Genomic DNA, 19,913 nt, shown 5'->3' with positions numbered 1-19,913 from the left:
GGATGATGTAATCTAGTACCCCGACATATGAACACTAGTTCATCATCAAAGATTCGATTATTCGAATAATATATTTAGGTTATATAATATATGTCCAATAGTTCAAGCATGAGGTAGAAGATTAAAATCTTCATTTTGGTACCTCTAAATGTCATAGAAGTCATGTAGGAGGTAGGAAGATCAAGTCTTCCATTTAGGCACCTCTATGTGTTCACCACTACACTTGATGTAAAAAAAACAACCAAGGAGGGTCATGAACATACAATAAAGAATAAGAAATATACACACTAACTAAGAGAAATCATCAAATCATGTGAGGATTGTATGTTTGGACAACCCAAGTTGTTCCATAATCACTCATGTATCAAAGACAAAGTTTGACATGACTTGTGGGTTAAAAACCCTAAACAAAACACCAAGTTTATGAGGTTTAATCCTCTGATTTTAAATGTCTCAACCTTGTTTTTAAGCTTAACCAACCATGGGATAAGTTGTAAGCATTAGGACATAGGTATGAGATGTGTTAGACACAAGTTGCATAGGTTTAAACAAGTTTTTGATGAACATAAAAACAAACAGAAAGTTTATGGACTATTTCGGGGCATTTCCAGGTCTGATTTCTCCAAGGAGAAGTCTAGGAATCGAACCCCATGATTATACAAGAAAGTAGGAAAAAGAATCGAGTGAATCGGATAAGAATTGAGTGAGTTATGCTCATTTTCGTGAAGGGGTGTCAATCTACTCGAACCCTTGCTTTCAGCTACGGTTTGGTGGATGTTTTGTGAGTTTTTAGGGTTGCAAAAGTGGTAGGGAGGCTGGTTATAAGTGGTATTTATAGGGGGAAGGATTAGGGTTTCAATGGGTTGGGCTTTGGAAGTGTTTAGAAGGGGTTACACCTTGAAACTAGCCCACAAAACCCAACTATATGGGGCTGAATTTGGCTGAATTTGGGCTGCCATATATCTTTATTTTTTTATTTTTTTAAAACATTATAATGAGAAATTTTGTTAGTTAAGTTGTGTAATAATGTGCAACAATGTTTCCCCTAACTTGTAACAAGGTGAAAATATGAAATAAAACATGATTTAACTAGGTAAAAAGTGTAATGTACAAGTTTTATTTACGAAGCAAGTTTCGTATTTTACAACGATTACGATGAAAGAATGGTTATAAGAACACAAGATTTCCAAAGATAGAATTTCACGTAAGGTTTCTAAATGTAGGATGTTTGAAAACGCAGGGCGTTACACCTAGATCCGCCACTGTTCATTGACTTTAAAAGTCAAACGACCATACAAATCGGGAAGTAACAGTAACATGATCACATCTTGTTCAGCTTATAACAGTAAACAAACAAACGAACGAGATTCATACCATACCAAACAAACAAGCGACATTCCCGCAAATTATGATCAAATGGAGATTAACAATAACATTCATTCATCTAAACATTCTTAATTACACATGCCCTTGTTAATCACCAAAACATTGTACCATAATAACACAAACCGTCCTACTTAACCAAAATATTGTTAATCACCGAAAGACATTACCTAATGTAACACCCCGTGTTTCGAAAGTCAAAGTCAAGAATGAAGTCAAAGGGAGACAAGATTGCTAATTGTGATCTGTCACTCCTTGCTCAATTCCTGTTTTGACTTCTTTGACTTATAGATAGCCTATTTTATGCTTTTACGTTAGTTGTATCATGTGGAGTATCTATTAATAATCGAGGTTTATTCGATGTTTATCGCATGTTTGATCGCTTATCGATTATCTCAATCGCGCTTGCAACTCGAATTATGCGTTATGGTTATTGTTTTACGTGTGTGTGCCTTATGTGTTACTTGTGCATGTTTATTTATGTTTATGTTGTGGTGATCAATCCAAACGCAATCGAAACTCAATCGCGATCGAATCGCAGACGCCAAACGCAAGTAATTTAGGATGATTGTATGTTAGATATAGTAATTGGGATTAAAAGTAATTTGAATAGGAAACTCTATCGCATCGCAACGCTCGCAATCGAAATCGAAACGACAAAACTTGTCGCACCAAACACTCGGAACAAGTGGCTAATCAACCAAGTGACCAGCCGATCGGCCAGCCATTCGATCAGGCTGCCACCCGATCGACTAGCCCTTTCCACTTTGGGAAATCCTATAAATACCTCACTTGTTACTACTTTTGGTAGTGACATCTCTCTGCTCGAACCAGCCGCACTCAAGCTCCATTTCTCCGATTTCTCTCAAATCTTGTAAGTTTTCAACCTAATCTTTGTACTTCTATGATCAGCACTTGATTCTACACCTTTCTATCTTTTGAATCTTAACTTTTAACCGTGAAATCACTAGATTTGAGGTGTCCTAGGATGATGTCATCATGGTGTTCTTGTGAACTTCATGTTTTGGCTTCAATCCACCAAGAACCACTTAGATCTGAATGATTTCCACATAAATAAACGAAGATCTTTCATAGATCTAAACATATCCAAGGCGAAAAGGATTGAAAGATGGTTTTCCAACATTCTTTCAACTCTTTTACACTCAATGCACTCAAAACTGATAGAATCGGAGCTTGTATTGACTTTCTACTCATTCTTGTGGTTGTGTTGGTTCAACATCTGGATTCTATCCATGAGACTACCGATTTCTGGTTAAACATGGAACACCGTCTCGAACAGTTAACTGCCGGATTTGGGTGATTCCTGTCCGATCAGGAGTACCAAGTATTGACGAGGTTTCTGTTGCTTAACACGTTATCAAAACATCTCGATAAAACGACAAACTATCAAAATGACCAAGGAAGAAGACGACCGAGACACCAAAACGGAGTGCCGCCCGATCGGACTGTTGTCCGATCGGATTGTCACCCGATCGGGTTGTCACCCGACCGGCTTGCACCCTGGCCCCACACTTAACTTATCTTTCAAACATCTGAAGTTTGAACTTTGAACGAATTGTTGTCCGATCGGATTACCACCCGAACGGACTACCACTCGACCATGAAATGTTCTGACTTCAACACTTAACAATTTTCAACATGTTCAGTACAAACAGAGTGCCACCTGATCGGACTACCGTCCGGTCGAGTGAGAAACTGCGGTGAACTTGTTCTCACTGAAGTGTCCAACCAATCGGGTTGTCGTCCGATCGAACGTCCGTCCGATCGACCGACCTGAAAGGTAGAGATACTTATAGGTTTTCAAAATGCTACAACGAAAACTTCAAAAGACAAGCCATCATACACAAACACATCCTTTCCAAAGGGAGTAACAATCCACTCGAAAGGTCACCCGACCGGATGACCATCCGAGCGGACTGTCACCCGAACGATCGGCTACCCGATCGGACTACCATCCGATCGGACTGCTGTCCGACCCACTGACACTTGTATCGTTTTACGCGTCGCTTATCGTTATGCTATCGTTCTGATCAGGCTAACCTTACTCTCTAGCGCTCCCTTCAATCCACCAATCGCTGTGAGTATACTCGATCCCTTTTTGCTTTATGCACTTTTGGGTGTAACATACGTTACTTATTCTAAATCACATCAACACACTGCGCAATACTTTAATCGCTAACCAATTACCGCATGTTATACGTGACTTAAGGAATGAATGCTTGTTTGGTATGTTTACACATGGAATGTTGTCTACCTGCCTTAGCAACAATAGTACTATTTGTTTGGACTCAGCACCTGTTCACTCAGGGGTTGTTAAGGACAATTTGTTACATGGCTCACTGTGGTGAGTGTGTATTACGAACTGCCTTGGGCAGTCAACTCGCAGTCACTGGTATCGATAGGTTCATGTCGATAACTAACATGCCTCATTTTTCATTGTGTACGTGCTGGTTATGCGTAACGATTTTGAACTCTATTATATCTATTAAACTTGTATGCTCACCTTTACACTATGTGTATTGACCTTTACTTTAACGTATGTGACAGGTGCTTAGGATGCTTATTTGCTTAGCTTGCTGTGAAATCGAGGCTAGGAAAGACCTAGATCAATAAACAATTGTCTGTAATAAAAAAATCCGAGTTGTCAGAAAAGAACAATTTGACTAGATCTTTTCTTTAATAATTGTATTATCTTTTATGACATGGTATGGGACATGTTGCTTTAATTAATTGGTAAATATAGTTGTTATGGAAACTTCTGGACAATCTGTTTCGCTCAGTGTCGCGCCCCGATGATTCCGCCATCGGTTGGGGTGTGACAGATTGGTAGCAGAGCCATAACTATAGGGAATTAGGCAAGACTCGACCTAGTCCGGGTTGATGTCTTAGAAATGACCTAGTCTATAGTTAGGTACCAACAGACCGACTTGTGCATACCCTGTAAGGGTTTTGTACGAGCTTACTGGCTAATTCTCACTATTTCCGCACACACTACACTATTACTGCACTCTAATTTTCGAAAATTGCTTGTTCGACCCGCATTTTTATCTATAAACACGAGAATTTGCGTTGAATCAGGAGTGAAACCCACACTTTAACGCAGATTTTCGTCTCTGTTTTATCAAAACAGGAGCAAAGTTGTTCGACCCGCATTTTTATCTATAAACACGAGAATTTGCGTTGAATCAGGAGTGAAACCCACACTTTAACGTAGATTTTCGTCTCTAATTTATCAAAACAGGAGCAAAGTTGTTAAGTCAGGGGTGAAACCCGAACCTTGATGACTTGCATCGCCCTCTATTTTATTTCACAAAATCCTCACCAAAGTCTCGACGGACTCCAACGACTTGAAGTTACGATATCACTGGAAGAATGCGTGCCGATCGCCCAGATTCGAGGCGAGAGCACAGTCCCGAAGGCCAAAGTGTGCACGAAAAGTCCTTGTGAATAGTCAAATCACTTTGGGTAGTCGATGTCTAATAGCCGCAGACAATCTATTTCTCGATTTTTATATTTCGATTCTGAGCTCGCTACTGCCGACTCTGATATTTGCTGTTTTTGTGGATTTTATGTGTTTTATGTGATTTTACCTGTTTATATGTTACAGTTTTTGGTGATTTATTCGCTTATCCCTTTCGCTTTAATCGACACACACGACTCGCACTGTACATCTATCTCAAAACGTTAACAAATCGCTACCATTTGTGGAACGACCTTACGCCATACCGTTTACTATGTTATTCGATTATACTATATACTACTCGCTATGTTAATCGCGGACGCTATTTCTCGAACGCCCACGAACCTTGAATGATAGGTTTCTGTATTCTGACTGCCTCTTGTGATTACATGCGTATGTGCTTCTGTGTTTCTGTGCCTTACGTGCTTTTGTGCTTCTGTGCTTATGTGAATGTGGGATTATGTGCCTATGTGGTTGCGTGATTTTACGTGTTCCTAAGCTTTAATAGTCTTAGACGTGTGAGGTGAGATTCGACCATGTTGTGTCTAAGACCTATGACGATGTCTGTTGTAGACAATGTCGTCTTCTGGACCCCGTCACCCACGAGTTACTCGTCAAGAACAGAGAGACAAACGCCTTGCTGCTCTCGTCGCTAAGCAAGTAGCAAAGGTTGTTCCTAAGATCGTGAGTGAGCTATACGAGACTGTGAGCAAATCGTCTGAAGAGTCCAGGACCGAGACTCCCAAAGCTACCCCTGCAGCTGCTTTCAGCTTCAAGTAGTTCAAGGAATGCTGGCCGAAAGAGTTCACTGGCGAAGATGGCCCTGCAGGTTTGTTTCAATGGTTCGACTCGATCAAAGTCACCTTGCGTCAGAGTGGATGTCCTAACAATCTCCGCACTCTGAATGCTACCGGCGTTTTCCAGTCCCGTGCACTATACTGGTGGACGACCGAGAGGAACAAACGCGGAAATGATGCAGCCTATGGTCTGTCATGGGATGAGTTGAAGAACGTTATGCTCGATGAGTTCTGCCCTCCCCATGAACGCCAAAAGTTGGAGGATGAAGTGGTACGCAACGTAAGGCATTGATAGCGACTGATGATCGGTGAATGTTTGGCTGGAGAAATTGGAGATCGAAGATGAAGAGATGGCTACTTTATCTAGGAGGGCAAGTTGGGGGAGACTAAGTGTGAGTGTGTTTTATTGGAGGAGGCTTAGGGTTTTTTTTAGTGTGGAGTGGTTGTGAAAAGACGGTATTACCCTTACGACGTCACACCTAGTTAACATAATATTCCCTTTTCGAAATCACAAGGTGACTAATTGTAAGGAAATACAAGTTTCATGGCGCAGTACAAAAAGTTTTTGAATTAAGGAGGCAAAGTGAAAACTGACCCAAACCACAGTATGACAAATTTTAGTTCCTCTTATAATTGTATTTTGGTGTATATAATTAACTCCTTATAAGTTGTGATGATGAAGATTGTGGTAAGAAAGAAGATTGGATGATATAGAAGATGGATTTTGGAGATTGTTTACAAGGAAGGGGTTGGAACTTGGAAGGATCTTCAGTGTTTGTGGGAAATGGGTGTTTTGCTAATGTACGCTAGACTTCTTTTGATGGATAAACGGTAGGGAGATATTAATTATTGGGGAAGAAGGTGATTGTGTGTGACGGGTTTAACGAGATTCATTCATCTAGGTTACAACATAATTAGACAAAAGATCAAATACAAATAACTTTAACGTACAAAACGTACGAACTGAAGGTTTTGCTGAAAAAACGCGGTGACTTTCGTAATTATTTACATTGTAGAGTAATTATTTCTCTACAAATTATCTTGTAGGGTAATTTTTATCTTGTAGAGTAATTTTGTAAAATGTACTTGTTTAGTAAATTTTGATCTTGTAGCGTAATTATCAAAATTACTCTACCAACGTATCTTGTAGAGTAATTTTGATCTTGTATGGTAATTATCAAAATTACTCTACAAGTTTATCAAAATTACTCTGCATCAAAATTACTCTACAAGTGTATCAAAATTACTCTGCAAGTTTATTAAACAACACACAATTCAAAATTACTCTACAAAACCATTTATAAAGTAATTATGATACTCTACAAAATTACCTTACAATATCAAAATTACCATACAAGATCATTTGTAGAGTAATTATGATACTCTATAAAGTTACTCTACAAGATCAAAATTACGCTACAAGAACATTTTACAAAATTACTCTACAAGATCAAAATTACCCTACAAGAACATTTGTAGAGTAATTTTGATAATTACTCTACAATGTAAATAACTATGAAAATGCCACCGTGTTTTTTTGGCTTTTTCATGTCTTTCGTACGTTTTGTATGATAAGACACTTTGTACATGAACTTAACTCCTTATAAATGATCAAATACAAATAACTTTAACGTACAAAGCGTACGAACCGAAGGTTTTGCTGAAAAAATGCGGTGTACTTTACGTAATTATTTACTCATAGAGTAATTATGAAAATTACTCTACAAATGATCTTGTAGGGTAATTTTGATCTTGTAGAGTAATTTTCTAAAAGAGTAAATTACAAAAATCGTCCTTTATGTATGTCACTTATTGCAAAGTATGTCCTTTGTCTTCAAAAATTACAAAAATCGTACTCGATGTTTGCAAAACCTTGGAAGTTATGTCCTTTAGCCATAATTCAGTTATTTTTTAGGGTTAAATCTGGACCTAGTGGACCCCACATATGGGTATTTTGGTCATTTTGCTCTAAATACTAAAATAAACAATTATAAAAAATAATAAATAAAAGAATTTTGTTTATATAGAGTTATATATATATATATATATATAGGTATATAAATCACTATAACCAGTTAAAAGAATTTTGGTAAACAAAATCACTATAACTACCACTGATTGATTAAACCCAAATTGCCACTCAAATTTTTCAAACCCAGAAACAAAAGTTCAGAATCTAACCAGATTGATCTCATAAAACTTCATACAACATGAAAATATCAAATATTTAACAACAAATAAGAATGGGTGTTGCTAAATGCACCCCCTTTTTACTAAACGCACCTCCTCCCTAAACTTTCACATTAATACTATTCAACCCTTTTTTGTTTTTATAATATCTTTTCCGGGCTTTTTGTTATCTTATTTTTGTTTATTACTATTAGTTGTATTCTGAAACGTTTTTTAACTTAAAACGAAAAGTGGTTTCTTATTAAAAGAACAAATGTTTTAAATTGAAGTAAGTCAATATAATTTAGTTTGTTTTGCTTGATGTGTCCGTTTTAGTTTCAATTCTAAGACACTAACTGAACCTTTTGTTTAAAAAAAAATATTATACTACCTACTTATTTATTTATTCATTAACACACATGGTTTATAAATAGATATAAGCTAGTGATGTAAATGTTTTCTTTTGAAGAAAGGACAAATATTTTCTATTTTTAATATATAGAATTGTTAATCATTTTATAAAATATTTTAAATATAATAATAGTATTATTAAAATAAAAGAGGTAAGACAACTAAACTATGAAATAAAATAATAAAAGTGAGGTTTTGGGGTTAAATACATAAAATTAACGGGTTTTTTTTTTCAAAAAATATGTTTATCTTTTTTTTCATAAAAAACGTTAATTTTCAATTCGTAAAGCTTGTTTATGAATGACAATATAATAAAATACTAGTCAGAACGTGTCTTTAAAACCAAGATTCGTTTTATTTAGAGAAAAAGGTTATAATTTTAATATTTAAAAATAATTGTTATGAAAAAAGAAAGTTTAATAAAAAAACCTTATTATTTTTTTAGTACAAAAAACGTTTTTTTAACCTTTTGGAAAAAAAAAACATTTCAAATATAATGGTTTGTATAGGGGTGAAACATGACAAGTTTTTAAAATGATATTTTTAGAAAGAAGGTATGAAAAGTAAAAATAGTGGTGCATTTAGCCAACCCCATAAGAATTCATATTTCTCCCCTATATCCTCCATAACCAAAATAGTCCCTACTTGAGTTAGCAATCTGTTGACTTTTTTTGATGCTCTAATTTAGGACAACACAGGTGGTATTCTCTGTATCACTTCTTGTAACAAATGCTTCAAATCAAGCAGCGTAGTTTCACTTTGATTCTTGTTGATAAACGTCGTTGCGATTCCCGTTTTCCCACATCGCCCGGTTCTCCCGATCCTGTGAATGTAGTTTTCGATCTTCGCATGCATATCGTAGTTTATCACGTGCTGGATGTCTGGGAAATCCAAACCCTTTGCTGATAAGACCGATGGACTTTGTAAAATTGGACCACTATCACCACCGCAAGAAATTGGGGATCTGAAATTGGGGATTTGTAATATTTATGGGTGTTTGTGTTGTTGCTGCTTGGGTTTATGTTCGGGGGGTGGTTATGGGGGGGTGATGGCCAGAGATTATCGGAGATTGCAGGCTCGGTGGTGGTGAATCTGATGTTTTGTTGTTGCTTAAGTTTATTTCCGGCAGGCGGTTGTGGGTGGTGATGGCCGGAGGTTGCCAGAGATTGCAGGCGAGATGGTGGTGGTTCCGATGGTGGTGGTTCCGATGGTGGTGTCTAAGACTGGCGGTGGACGGTGGTTGGGGTGGGAATGGTGGTGGGAGTAAAGGGAGTGGTGGTGGTGGGCAATTGTGTTGTCTGTGTATGTATGTATATGTAGATATATAATATATTTTTTTTAAACATAATTATATATTTTGGGTAAAATGCCTAAAATACCCTCATGTGGGATTCACCTGGTCAGATTTAACAATAAAAACTAACTGAGTTATGGCTAAAGGACATAACTTGCAAGGTTTTGCAAACATCAAGTACGGTTTTTGTAATTTTTGAAGACAAAGGACACACTTTGCAACAAGTGACATACATAAATGACGATTTTTGTAATTTACTCTTTGTAAAATGTACTTGTAGAGTAATTTTGATTTTGTAGCGTAATTATCAAAAATACTCTACCAACGTATCTTGTAGAGTAATTTTGATCTTGTATGGTAATTATCAAAATTACACTACAAGTTTATTAGAATTACTCTGCATTGAAATTACTCTACAAGTGTATTAAAATTACTCTACAAGTTTATCAAACAACATATAATTATGATACAAGTTTATCAAACAACATACAATTCAAAATTACTCTACAAAATCATTTGTAGTGTAATTATGATACTTTACAAAATTACCTTACAAGATCAAAATTACCTTACAAGATCAAAATTATCATACAAGATCATTTGTAGAGTAATTATGATACTCTATAAAATTACTCTACAAGATCAAAATTACCCTACAATATCTTTGTAGAGTAATTTTGATAATTACTCTACGAGTAGATAATTACGAAAATGCCACTGCGTTTTTTTTTTGCTTTTTCATGGCTTTTGTACGTTTTGTACGATAAGACACTTTGTATCTGAACTTAACTCTATATAAATTTTTATATTATAATGATAAATGAACAAATTTAAGTAGATAAAATATATTGTTTAATGAAACAAATTAATTAATGTATTCTTTGGAGGAAAACCAATTGGTTTGGGCGGAGACAACTTATGGCCTTTCAATGTGGAGGTTATGGGTTAGAGTGTCAATTGGTGCAATATTTTATAGACGGGTCTAGGGATTTACCACAGTGGACATTTAGTGGTGGTTTCCCCTAGAATGGTAGGTGGGCTTGGTTACCAATGGTGTCTGTGTTCGCAGGGCTTGGATGTCCTTCCGCCATGGGTTTGCCCAAATAATTAGGCTTGTATAGTATTAGTTGGCCGTTCAACTAAAGGCAACTCCTTCTTAGATGGGGTACTAAACATATTTTAGAGGTGTCAAGTTCAAATAATAAAATACAAAAAAGTAAATTCTTTTGCAAAATTAAATTTTCTACTCCAAACTGACCCAACCGTTAAACTCTTACTAGTAAAAAAAACTGACAAGTCCAAATAGTGATTGTTCAGTCATACGAATTGAACCAACAAGAAGACGAGTTCTTTGTATAATCAATCTGATCGACTACTCTAATCCGGTTTTAACAACATTACAAAATACGCCAATGTCTGGAAAAGTTAATTCTTGATGCAAATTCTCTACATTTTGAGTATAATCGGTCAAGTAGATTCTGGATGTCCCAAGATAAATCCCTAGTTTATCCCACACAACAAAGTACTTTAGTCAATTAATTTGGCAACTCTATGATTTATTTGAAAGACAGAACAATAAACCTATTAACAATAGAGGCCAACATCTCAACAAGATATTAGAGGTGATTTAAAACAACATGAAGGCAAAAACTGAAAATATTGAAAAGATGGAGGGCTATAACAGCCGACGGTTATATACCCCAACAATAACCGCAACACAAAATTTAAATCCACGGTTACACACAACCAACCAAAACCACATTCAACCTTAAAAAATCTCCAAACATCATCCCATTCTTCCAACCTTAAACTCTCCAAACTCCCATCAAAATGGAACCATCACCACCATACGACGAAACCGGCATCCGAATCTACACCCCATCACCCCAAACCACACACAATCCACCACCACAAACCACCACACCCACCCACCGTAAACGCCTCCAAAAAACGATCTCAAAAAGCGTCCAAAAAACCCTCTCAAAAACCTCATTACTCGTCAACTTCCTCCCCACCGGTACTCTACTAACATTCGAAATGGTCCTACCCTCAATCTACGGCAAAGGCCACTGCACAACAGTCGCCACGCTCATGATCAACTTCTTACTCGCAATTTGCACGTTTTCTTGCTTTTTCTTTCACTTCACTGACAGTTTTCACGGGCCCGATGGTAAGATATACTACGGGTTCGTGACGCCTTCGGGGTTGAAGGTGTTTAAGCCGACTAGGGAGATCGAGGTGCCGAAAGACGAGAGGTATAAGAGTGGATTTACTGATTATGTGCACGCGTTGATGTCGTCTATGGTGTTTATGTCGATCGCGTTATCGGATCATAGGATTACGGATTGTTTGTTTCCTGGGCATGGAAAGGAGATGGATGAAGTTATGCAGAGTTTTCCTTTGATGGTTGGGATTGTGTGTAGTGGTTTGTTTCTTATGTTTCCTAATACCCGGTATGGGATTGGGTGTTTGTCGGCTTGATGGTTGTTGTTGTGATTTTTGTGTTGTGAATGCTTGATCTATTTATGCTTTTTTGTTTGTGAATGTTATGATTTTGGGTTTTCAATGTGTAAGTTATTTATAAATATTATCATTGTTTGGTGTACATTCTTGGCGATGGAGTTTAGGATGTTAAAACTACAAAGTGAATAATTCCGTAGTTAACATTTTAATTTCGTGTTAGAGGTGCAAAAATAAACTGAGTCGAGATCTGAAACCGGTTTGTAAACTGGTCCAAGACGACAAGAGAAAACGGTTTGAGTGAAACTAGTCGCTACCTGATCTAATCGGCCAGTTTGAAATCGATTTGTAAAATATATTTGTTACCATCGGGTAAATTGAACCTAATATAATATTTCTTTGAAAAACTCGTTTCAAATTCAAATTGTTTTGGATCCCTTTTGACTATCTTTGAACATATTCGAATCAGTTTTAAAACCGAGCCGATTTGGCCGAAAATCATGTTTATTCCCACCTGTGTGTTTGGTCTTAGACTCGTCGTCACATCATTTCCAAACATATACCTTAAAAAAAACATTCAACGATAAATCAATCAAAACCTCTACATCACACCCCACTTGTATATAAAATATATATATTAAAAAACAATATTTGTGTGTGTGCCCCCCCCCCCCCCCCACACACACACACACGTTGGTCCAGAATGAGTCTAGTGGAACGGACCAGACTTGTACAACTCATCATCTCCAATGTAGCCTTGAGAGCGTTGGGCATGCTCTAATTATCTAAAATAGATTCGAATACAATGTCGAGTCTGGTTTATTTATAGATTCGAATAAAATGTCGAGTTTGGTTTATTTCTCTCTAAAATTTAATTAAAAAATTGGGTTTCAGTTAAAAAAAATATGTAGCAATAAAAGAAAATTGGGTTTCAGATAAAAAAAATACGTAACATGCTATTGCGCCAAGGAACTTTGTGGTTTTTCATTTTTGACCACAGTTTTTTTGCAGTCTTTTGTTTTCGGCACTGCACACCTGTTACTCAGGGGTTGTTTGTTTACCTCTTAAAGAGGCTCTTAATGGTTCAGACCTCTTACTGGTTCAGCACTTAATGGTTCAGACTGTTTGTTTCACAAGCAGATGTCTGAATGGTTCAGGCATTTGACTCTGAATGGTTAAGATTTATACAGAGTCTGAATGGTTAAGACCTCTAATTTGAATTGGTCAGACATTTGCATCTAAACGGTTAAGCATTATACATGTTCTTAATGGTTCAGACCTCTTAGGCTAGAGGGTATGGTGATGGTCCTCCAAGGGAGGATGATCCGCCACGTAGGCGCCACGTCAATATAGTCCTCCCAAGGATGGTCCATCCCACAAAAGTAGAGGGTATGGAGGATGATTCTAGATGATCCTACCCCACCACTTTTATGTTTTTTATTTTTTTGATCTTCTACTTTTTTTTAACATTTAACAAATAAACTAACAAAATATTTTCATTAATATTAAAAACACATTACATTAAAAAGAAACATAAACTTAATAAAAAAAACATAGAATTAATAAAAAAAACATAGACTTAAATAATTTGATGCTTCTTCATGATATCGGTTTGTACTTTTTTCAACATCGAACGTTTCGGCTCGGGATACTCATCGACATCCATCGTTATTATTTCTCATTCCTTGAGCCGAATCTTTTCATCGGAAATTCGGATTTTTCATTGGACAATCAGACCTTTTCGCGTAACTTTTCTTCCGCCACACGAGTCTTTTCTTCGATGGCCGGCTCCTTCGCCTTCGCCTTTTGGGCCGAGACGTCCGTGTACGTTTTAAAGTGTTCCATAAACTCTTTCATCTTCGGCTTCACCTTTTCCTTTTCTTTCCCCTTCGCCCGCTCCTTCTTTGATTTGTCCCAGCCCGTTGGACGCTCCGCTTCATGTACGGCGTATTCCTCTTCGTCAAACTCGGCGTCATCGTTTAAGTTTATGTGACACCTCGCGTCCGATCCACCGGCGCTAAAACTACCCGATTCCGATGTCCTTTGCCGCTTCGCCATCTCCACCTCGTTGGGAATCGGCGCCCATTTTTGGTGCGTTTTCAAAACTTCCCACGCGCGAACGTGTGCAAAGTTGGTATTACCATTGTTCGCCTTATACTTCTCCAACACCTGTTTAAACACATCCTCGTCGCTCATGCCGCTACGACGCCCACTTGTATATACTTTATTATATTCATCTCAAAACTTATTGACGAACCCGTTCATTTTCCGCCACTTTGATGACAACGAGTCGATATCGCGATACGGGCCTTGGTCCATTAGCTTGAGGAACTTCGCCAAAACCGCTTTCCAAAACCCGTCACCCGTTTGATTACTACCTATAAAATATTTGTTACAAAAAATATAAACTTAAAAAAAATATAAACTGTTACAAAAAACACAAACTTTAAAAAAATATATAACTTTAAAAAAATAAACTTTAAAAAAAATTACAAACTGTTACAAAAAATATAAACTTTAAAAAAATATATAAACTTAAAAAAAAAAGATAAACTTTAAAAAAATACCAACCTTTTGTCGAGTGTGTAGACGTGCCTATGTAAGCCTTAGCTAAGGCTTCTTCTTCGATTGGCGTCCACGGTTTCGCCTTTGGTTTGGACGGTTGCTCACCCACCACTTGCTTGCCTTTTTTTCGTTTTCCTTTTTCTTTTTGCGGTTGGGTTTCGGGAACAACTTCCACATCGTCGTCGGGTTCGGATTGTTGAACGGGTTGTGTCGGGATCGGTTGGGGTTGAACGGGTGGCGTCGGGTTCGGTTGGAAATTAAAAGCACCCCGCATCATCATTTGTTGAAGGGCTTGATTTTGAGAGAATTGAGCGAATTGGTTCGGTGAGTGTTGGAATGAGGCGAAGACATTTGACGAATATTGAGAGAATTGGTTCGGTTCGAGCGTCGGATAATAGCCCGGAACCGAGAAAACATTCGGTTGGGTCGGGTTGTTGGGGACGTTTGGGTTGTTGAAGGGATACATGGTAGAGTATAAGGTTATAAAAGTGGAAGAAAATTTATAAAAATAAAGTGAGAGAGATGAGAAGATGGGGTTAAAATGATGAATGGAGGTGAAAATGGATTTGAAATTTACATATTTTGGATTTTTGACCGTTGGTTTTTATGCTTAAGTTGAAAATTTAATTTTTTTATTTTTATTTTAACGGTAACTTTCCAAAGGGAGGCCACTTTTGAGGAACGTCGCCAACGTCTTATGCACGACGTAGAGGACGGGACGGGGGGAGGGGGTGGGGGGGTGATAGTGTTCCGTCGGCGTCGAAGCTTGACGGAGATGAGGACGGTCCCCATACCCTATAGCCTTACTAGTTCAGCAGATCATTTAATGGTTTAACACTTAACTATTTAGATGTTTTACTCACCCACACGGTATGTTGAGAGAGAGAGGGGACCGAGATATTTCCCCCAAACCCAAACACGTGTTTCTCTCTCTACGGCGCCAACCCCCTTTTCTTTCTCTCTCTAAAACTCTCTCATATTCCTCCAATTCCAAATAATTTACACAATCACAACTTCAATCCGTTTAAGGAAGCTTCCACTACGTGATTTTGCTTTACTGATTCCGTTTTATTCAGGTACGATCATCTTTGAGCCCTATTTATTTCATGAATTCTTCTGCTTTTATACTTTTATTATGTGTCGGTGGGTCAATTTTTATCGTATTGTCATATTCTGATGCCGCATTGACCACCGAATCGGTTAGGTTTTTGGTTTTAATTTGGCCGTTTAGGGGTGTCACTGGGTTTGATTTCTAGGGTTTTTTTTGTTGGTTTTGATTGCGGTGGTTTTAATTTGTTTGTGTGTTTGTTGATTTCTATTTTGTTATTGTTAGCAGTTGATTTTTGCTTTTGTTTTCATACTAGATCGAATTTAGTCTTCACATTCACATTCACTTCCACATTCTTTTAGCTATAGTTTTGGATAATTAGGTATGTATTGCAGGATGAGTTGACTTGATGGACAGTTGACTCAAAAGCTAGAAATATTGATTGTGTATATGTGTGTGTGCATATATGCATATGTATGTATGTATGTATGTATGTGTTTCTGTTTGTGTATATCATTGGAAATTTTGATGCACCAACATCAGTACACACCTTATGTATGTGCATAGAATGGTCTGTTTTAACATATATATGTTCATTTTTAAAGAGATAAAACTTGAAATACAGTAGAAAACATTGATGCACCGATAACATACAATACATAACCATGGTTTTAGATCTAGTACAGGGCGACACATGATGCGAGTATTTCCTCTGTGTGCCTTAAACAACCAAAAGCATTTTGTTGTTCTTTTTTTATATGTAAAAACTTATGTTGAATAAAAGAAATTTGAAACTACCTTGCATTGGCGAAACCACTAAGTGCCACTACTAAGTACTAACACAATGACACTAATTGATTTATTAAGCTAAGGGTATAAACGTGTGACATTTATGATTTATCCTATGCATTTGTTTTTGTACTACTGTACTAGTTATATATCAAATGATAACATAGGTTTGCTACAGTATTCGGTGGTTTTTTCGTAATTTCAGTCTTCATACAATTCCATTAACCATGCGGTTGTTATCCGACCCGTTCGTTCTCTCCCTACCCTCCAGAGCAGGTTACCCACCGGGCCACCACCACCACTACCGATGCTCTTCCATCTGCTGATTGGCATCGCCGTCACTACCGATCGTCTTCCATCTGCTGCTGTTGATCATCGTTGATTAAAGCGGCCGGCTGATGCCAAACCAGGTTATGGTAATGCTTTAATTGGATTTTTGCAGAGTTCTGTTCATCGATGTTCTCATTGGCGCAGCTTTGAAGGGGCCGGGAGGGGCGCCCGACCCCCCGAACTTTTCGCTCAGTAGTGTTATATATGTAGTTTTCGTATAGAAATTTTTGGGTATATACGTTTTTGACCCCCGGTTCTATAGAAATTTTTTGGTATATACGTTTTCGACCCCCCCGTCGAAAACGTCAAGCTTCGCCACTGGATGTTCATGTTCTCATGTACATGTTTTTTAGTTGTTTCAATCTTAGGTTATTTTATTGATAAACTTCAATTTTGTTCACTGACTTTAAATTCAGGTCATCTATGATTTAAGTTTTAGTAAATTACAAACCTAACTTGGTTTTACTTTTAGGGGAATCCTAAACTTTGGTTATTGTTAGGTTACTTATAGGTGTTTCATTGTTCACGAATTTGACGCCAATCGGTTTGGATTGATCTGTCCATTGCCAAAGACAAAGCGTTTAAACACCTCGGGAGAGGGGGTCTACGACGGAATAAAAGAAATTTGCCATTAAAAAAAAATTGCTATGTTTTTTTTTCTCATTTGATTTACTTCAATTATAGATCCAATTTATGCACCAGACTTTATTTCCTCCTAAACTGAAGGGTATAATACATATCTGTGTTGTTTGAGGTTTAGAATTTAGGTTTTTTTCTATGTAAATAATCTATATCGAGGGAAATTGGATGCATTCTTTCCCATATGAAGCTTTACTTTTACCCGCTCATGACCTAATTACTCATGAAATGAAAAGGGCTGTATAGAAAGCATTGAACCTGGTTAACCTTTCTTTTTTCTCGGCTGAGTTACCTAACAAAAAAAAGTATAAATATGTATAAGTTAATTGATTTATTTTTCATTAAGGACATAATGTAACCAAATGAATCGTCGTCATTATAACGAAGCATACTTCACCCGCCGCAACGCGGCGGATAGTCGGATACATCCTAGTATTCTTCAACTTCCATTTCTTATTCTGACTCAGTCAACTGCAAATTTGAGATCTGTAAGATCTCAAAGTTCAAATTCACATCAAAATCAGTCATTCGATTTGTGTGGTGACGAATTTTATTGATTGTGGATAATATTATTGATCGTTGTATTAATTTTACAGGTGTGCTGGTCAGGTTTTGCTAGAAGGATAGTGTGAGGATGCAGACAGCCGGTGAACATAAGTTGCCTCACTTCTTTCATTATCCGCCTTACTTCACGTAATTGTTTTAAGCTTGTTGCAGATTGAATAGTTATTATATTGTATTTACATTATGTCTTTCATCAGGTTGCAGCCTGTAAGAGAAACCCGAGAGAAGCAAATACAACTCTGGAAAGAACTTATTCTCGATTATTGTCGGGCACACAAGATTTTTGTTATTGGATTGGAAGAAGACTTTCCTCTGTTCTCCAACCCTGCAATTGAAAGTAAGTCGACTTACAAGCCCGTTTCTCTTATTCGGTCTGTTGACCCTTTGACTATGAGTTATTGACTTTCCTATCATTGTAATTGGCGGTTCGAATAAATCATCTTCCATGCAAATCTGTCCATTATTGTTAGAGAAGTACCAAGTACCAGATGGACTTTATAACAGTGCAATTTATTAAATGCGTTTTTACAATCTGAATTTTAAGATTGTTTTGCATCTTTATGATCTTATTTGAGCTGAACTACTGAATTTAATGATGCAGGATCTCTGAATCATGAAGCAAGAGAAGCGTTCTTGTCGGCTTTAGTCTTGGACGGTTTGTATTTCTTGATTTCCTTCGTCACGTTTTTTGCACCTAACTTCGGATCACCAGTAACACCTACGTAGTAATAATCACCAGTAACACCTAAATACAAACACGTTGATACTTGGCTTTTTCGAATGTTTAATTTTTTTTTATATGAACAGGACGTGCAGAATGGATGGACAAGAGTCATAGGCAATGTCTGATCCTCTGGCATCGAATAAAAGATTGGGCAGACATTATATTACACTTTGTGAGTAACCAAAAATACCCTTATATTTTTAAACTGTCGTATTAACCATTTTGTTTATAATGACTGTTGACGCGGTTCTTGATTAGGCCAAGGAGAATGGCTTAGAGGACAGCGTGATGACCGTTGAGGAGATTCGTACAGGAATTGAATCACGGGGAACAGGTAAATGATGGCCATTTTTTCCATTCAAATAATAAAATCATAAACATCGGAAATCATCTTCTTGTTTACATTTGTGGGTTGTTTTAGATATCCATGGAATGGACCGCGGTGTTCTAATGAGAGCACTCAAACTTTTGGAAAACAAGGGAAAGCTTGCAATCTTTAAGGGAACTTCAACTGATGATGAAGGTGTGAAATTTTCTGTTTAATATGTTCTGCAGAGCCAGGTATTTGTTTGATATGATTTGTACTTGATGAGTCACATATTGTAACCGATAAAAAGTGTTCAAGGTTTTTTACTTCTGTTGGATTCAATCATATCATTGTTTTGGTGAAGAACTGGTCTTGTTTGAATCTGAGATGAGGATTTGATATGAATGATTATTTCTAAATTCGTTACCCGTTAGGTACCTCCTAATTATGTGATTATTCTTAATATTCAATCGAATGGTTGTTCATTCATATCGACACTTCATTCGTTCGTTCTATGATGATTTATCTAAAGCTTAAGGGAAGTGTTTGTTATGTGGGATGTAATGGAATTGAAATTAGATTTTAAAGAATTCATGTGAAATCTTATAATGTATTTGGTTAGTATAAATTATGGATAGAATTGGAATGTAAAATATGTAAAATGACATAACTACCTTATATCCGGAAAGAATAAGGTGAACCAGGTTATTTATATTCGATCTCAATTGCTTCTTTTGTTGTAACGAGAAGCATAAGGAATGAAATCTACATTCCAATTTTCATTATGTGAAACGACCATTCCTCAAGTTTTTAGAAGTAAATCATTGTCAACTTAAGTACACTTTTTTATTATAATATATTCGTTAGAATTGTTAACCATCATTGATGAACGATAAATAATTAACTTCCTGTATTTTCTTAATTGGGTGACACCACTTGCTCTTACTCTATT

General features: G+C 36.9%; 2 protein-coding genes across 7 annotated transcripts; both read left to right on the top strand.

Annotated features, from left to right (window-relative positions):
* Positions 1–11,260: 11,260 nt before the first annotated feature.
* LOC110896474 (protein DMP9) lies at positions 11,261–12,140 on the top strand. Its single transcript, XM_022143801.2, has one exon. It carries the CDS (start codon positions 11,366–11,368, stop codon positions 12,014–12,016), a length of 651 nt encoding a protein of 216 aa, XP_021999493.1. The 5' UTR covers positions 11,261–11,365; the 3' UTR covers positions 12,017–12,140.
* A 3,290-nt stretch (positions 12,141–15,430) lies between these two features.
* Positions 15,431–19,394, top strand: LOC110894318 (vacuolar protein sorting-associated protein 25). 6 transcript variants are annotated; one of them, XM_022141525.2, is made up of 8 exons: positions 15,440–15,636; positions 16,674–16,807; positions 17,963–18,059; positions 18,128–18,267; positions 18,532–18,585; positions 18,738–18,826; positions 18,913–18,988; positions 19,076–19,394. In XM_022141525.2, the coding sequence occupies exons 3-8, from the start codon at positions 18,001–18,003 to the stop codon at positions 19,195–19,197; spliced, it is 540 nt and encodes a 179-aa protein (XP_021997217.1). In that variant the 5' UTR covers positions 15,440–15,636; positions 16,674–16,807; positions 17,963–18,000; the 3' UTR covers positions 19,198–19,394. The 6 variants fall into 6 exon arrangements, with proteins under 6 accessions (XP_021997215.1, XP_021997217.1, XP_021997221.1 ...); XM_022141529.2 differs by having other exon boundaries at positions 16,669–16,807; positions 17,963–18,023; XM_022141524.2 differs by having other exon boundaries at positions 16,669–16,807.
* The last annotated feature ends 519 nt before the right edge of the window (positions 19,395–19,913 follow it).

This window comes from Helianthus annuus, chromosome 12 (assembly GCF_002127325.2).
Source record: "Helianthus annuus cultivar XRQ/B chromosome 12, HanXRQr2.0-SUNRISE, whole genome shotgun sequence".
Lineage (NCBI taxonomy): Eukaryota > Viridiplantae > Streptophyta > Magnoliopsida > Asterales > Asteraceae > Helianthus > Helianthus annuus.
This window is presented reverse-complemented; position numbering and strand designations above follow the sequence as displayed.

Bases quoted from the DNA above. Each gene is read 5' to 3' on its own strand.
- LOC110894318 (XM_022141523.2), top strand. From the start codon at position 18,001: ATGCAGACAGCCGGTGAACATAAGTTGCCTCACTTCTTTCATTATCCG. The intron at 18,268-18,531 runs GTAAGTCGACTT...TTAATGATGCAG, and splicing joins CTCCAACCCTGCAATTGAAA to GATCTCTGAATCATGAAGCA. The intron at 18,827-18,912 runs GTGAGTAACCAA...GTTCTTGATTAG, and splicing joins CAGACATTATATTACACTTT to GCCAAGGAGAATGGCTTAGA.
- LOC110896474 (XM_022143801.2), top strand. From the start codon at position 11,366: ATGGAACCATCACCACCATACGACGAAACCGGCATCCGAATCTACACC.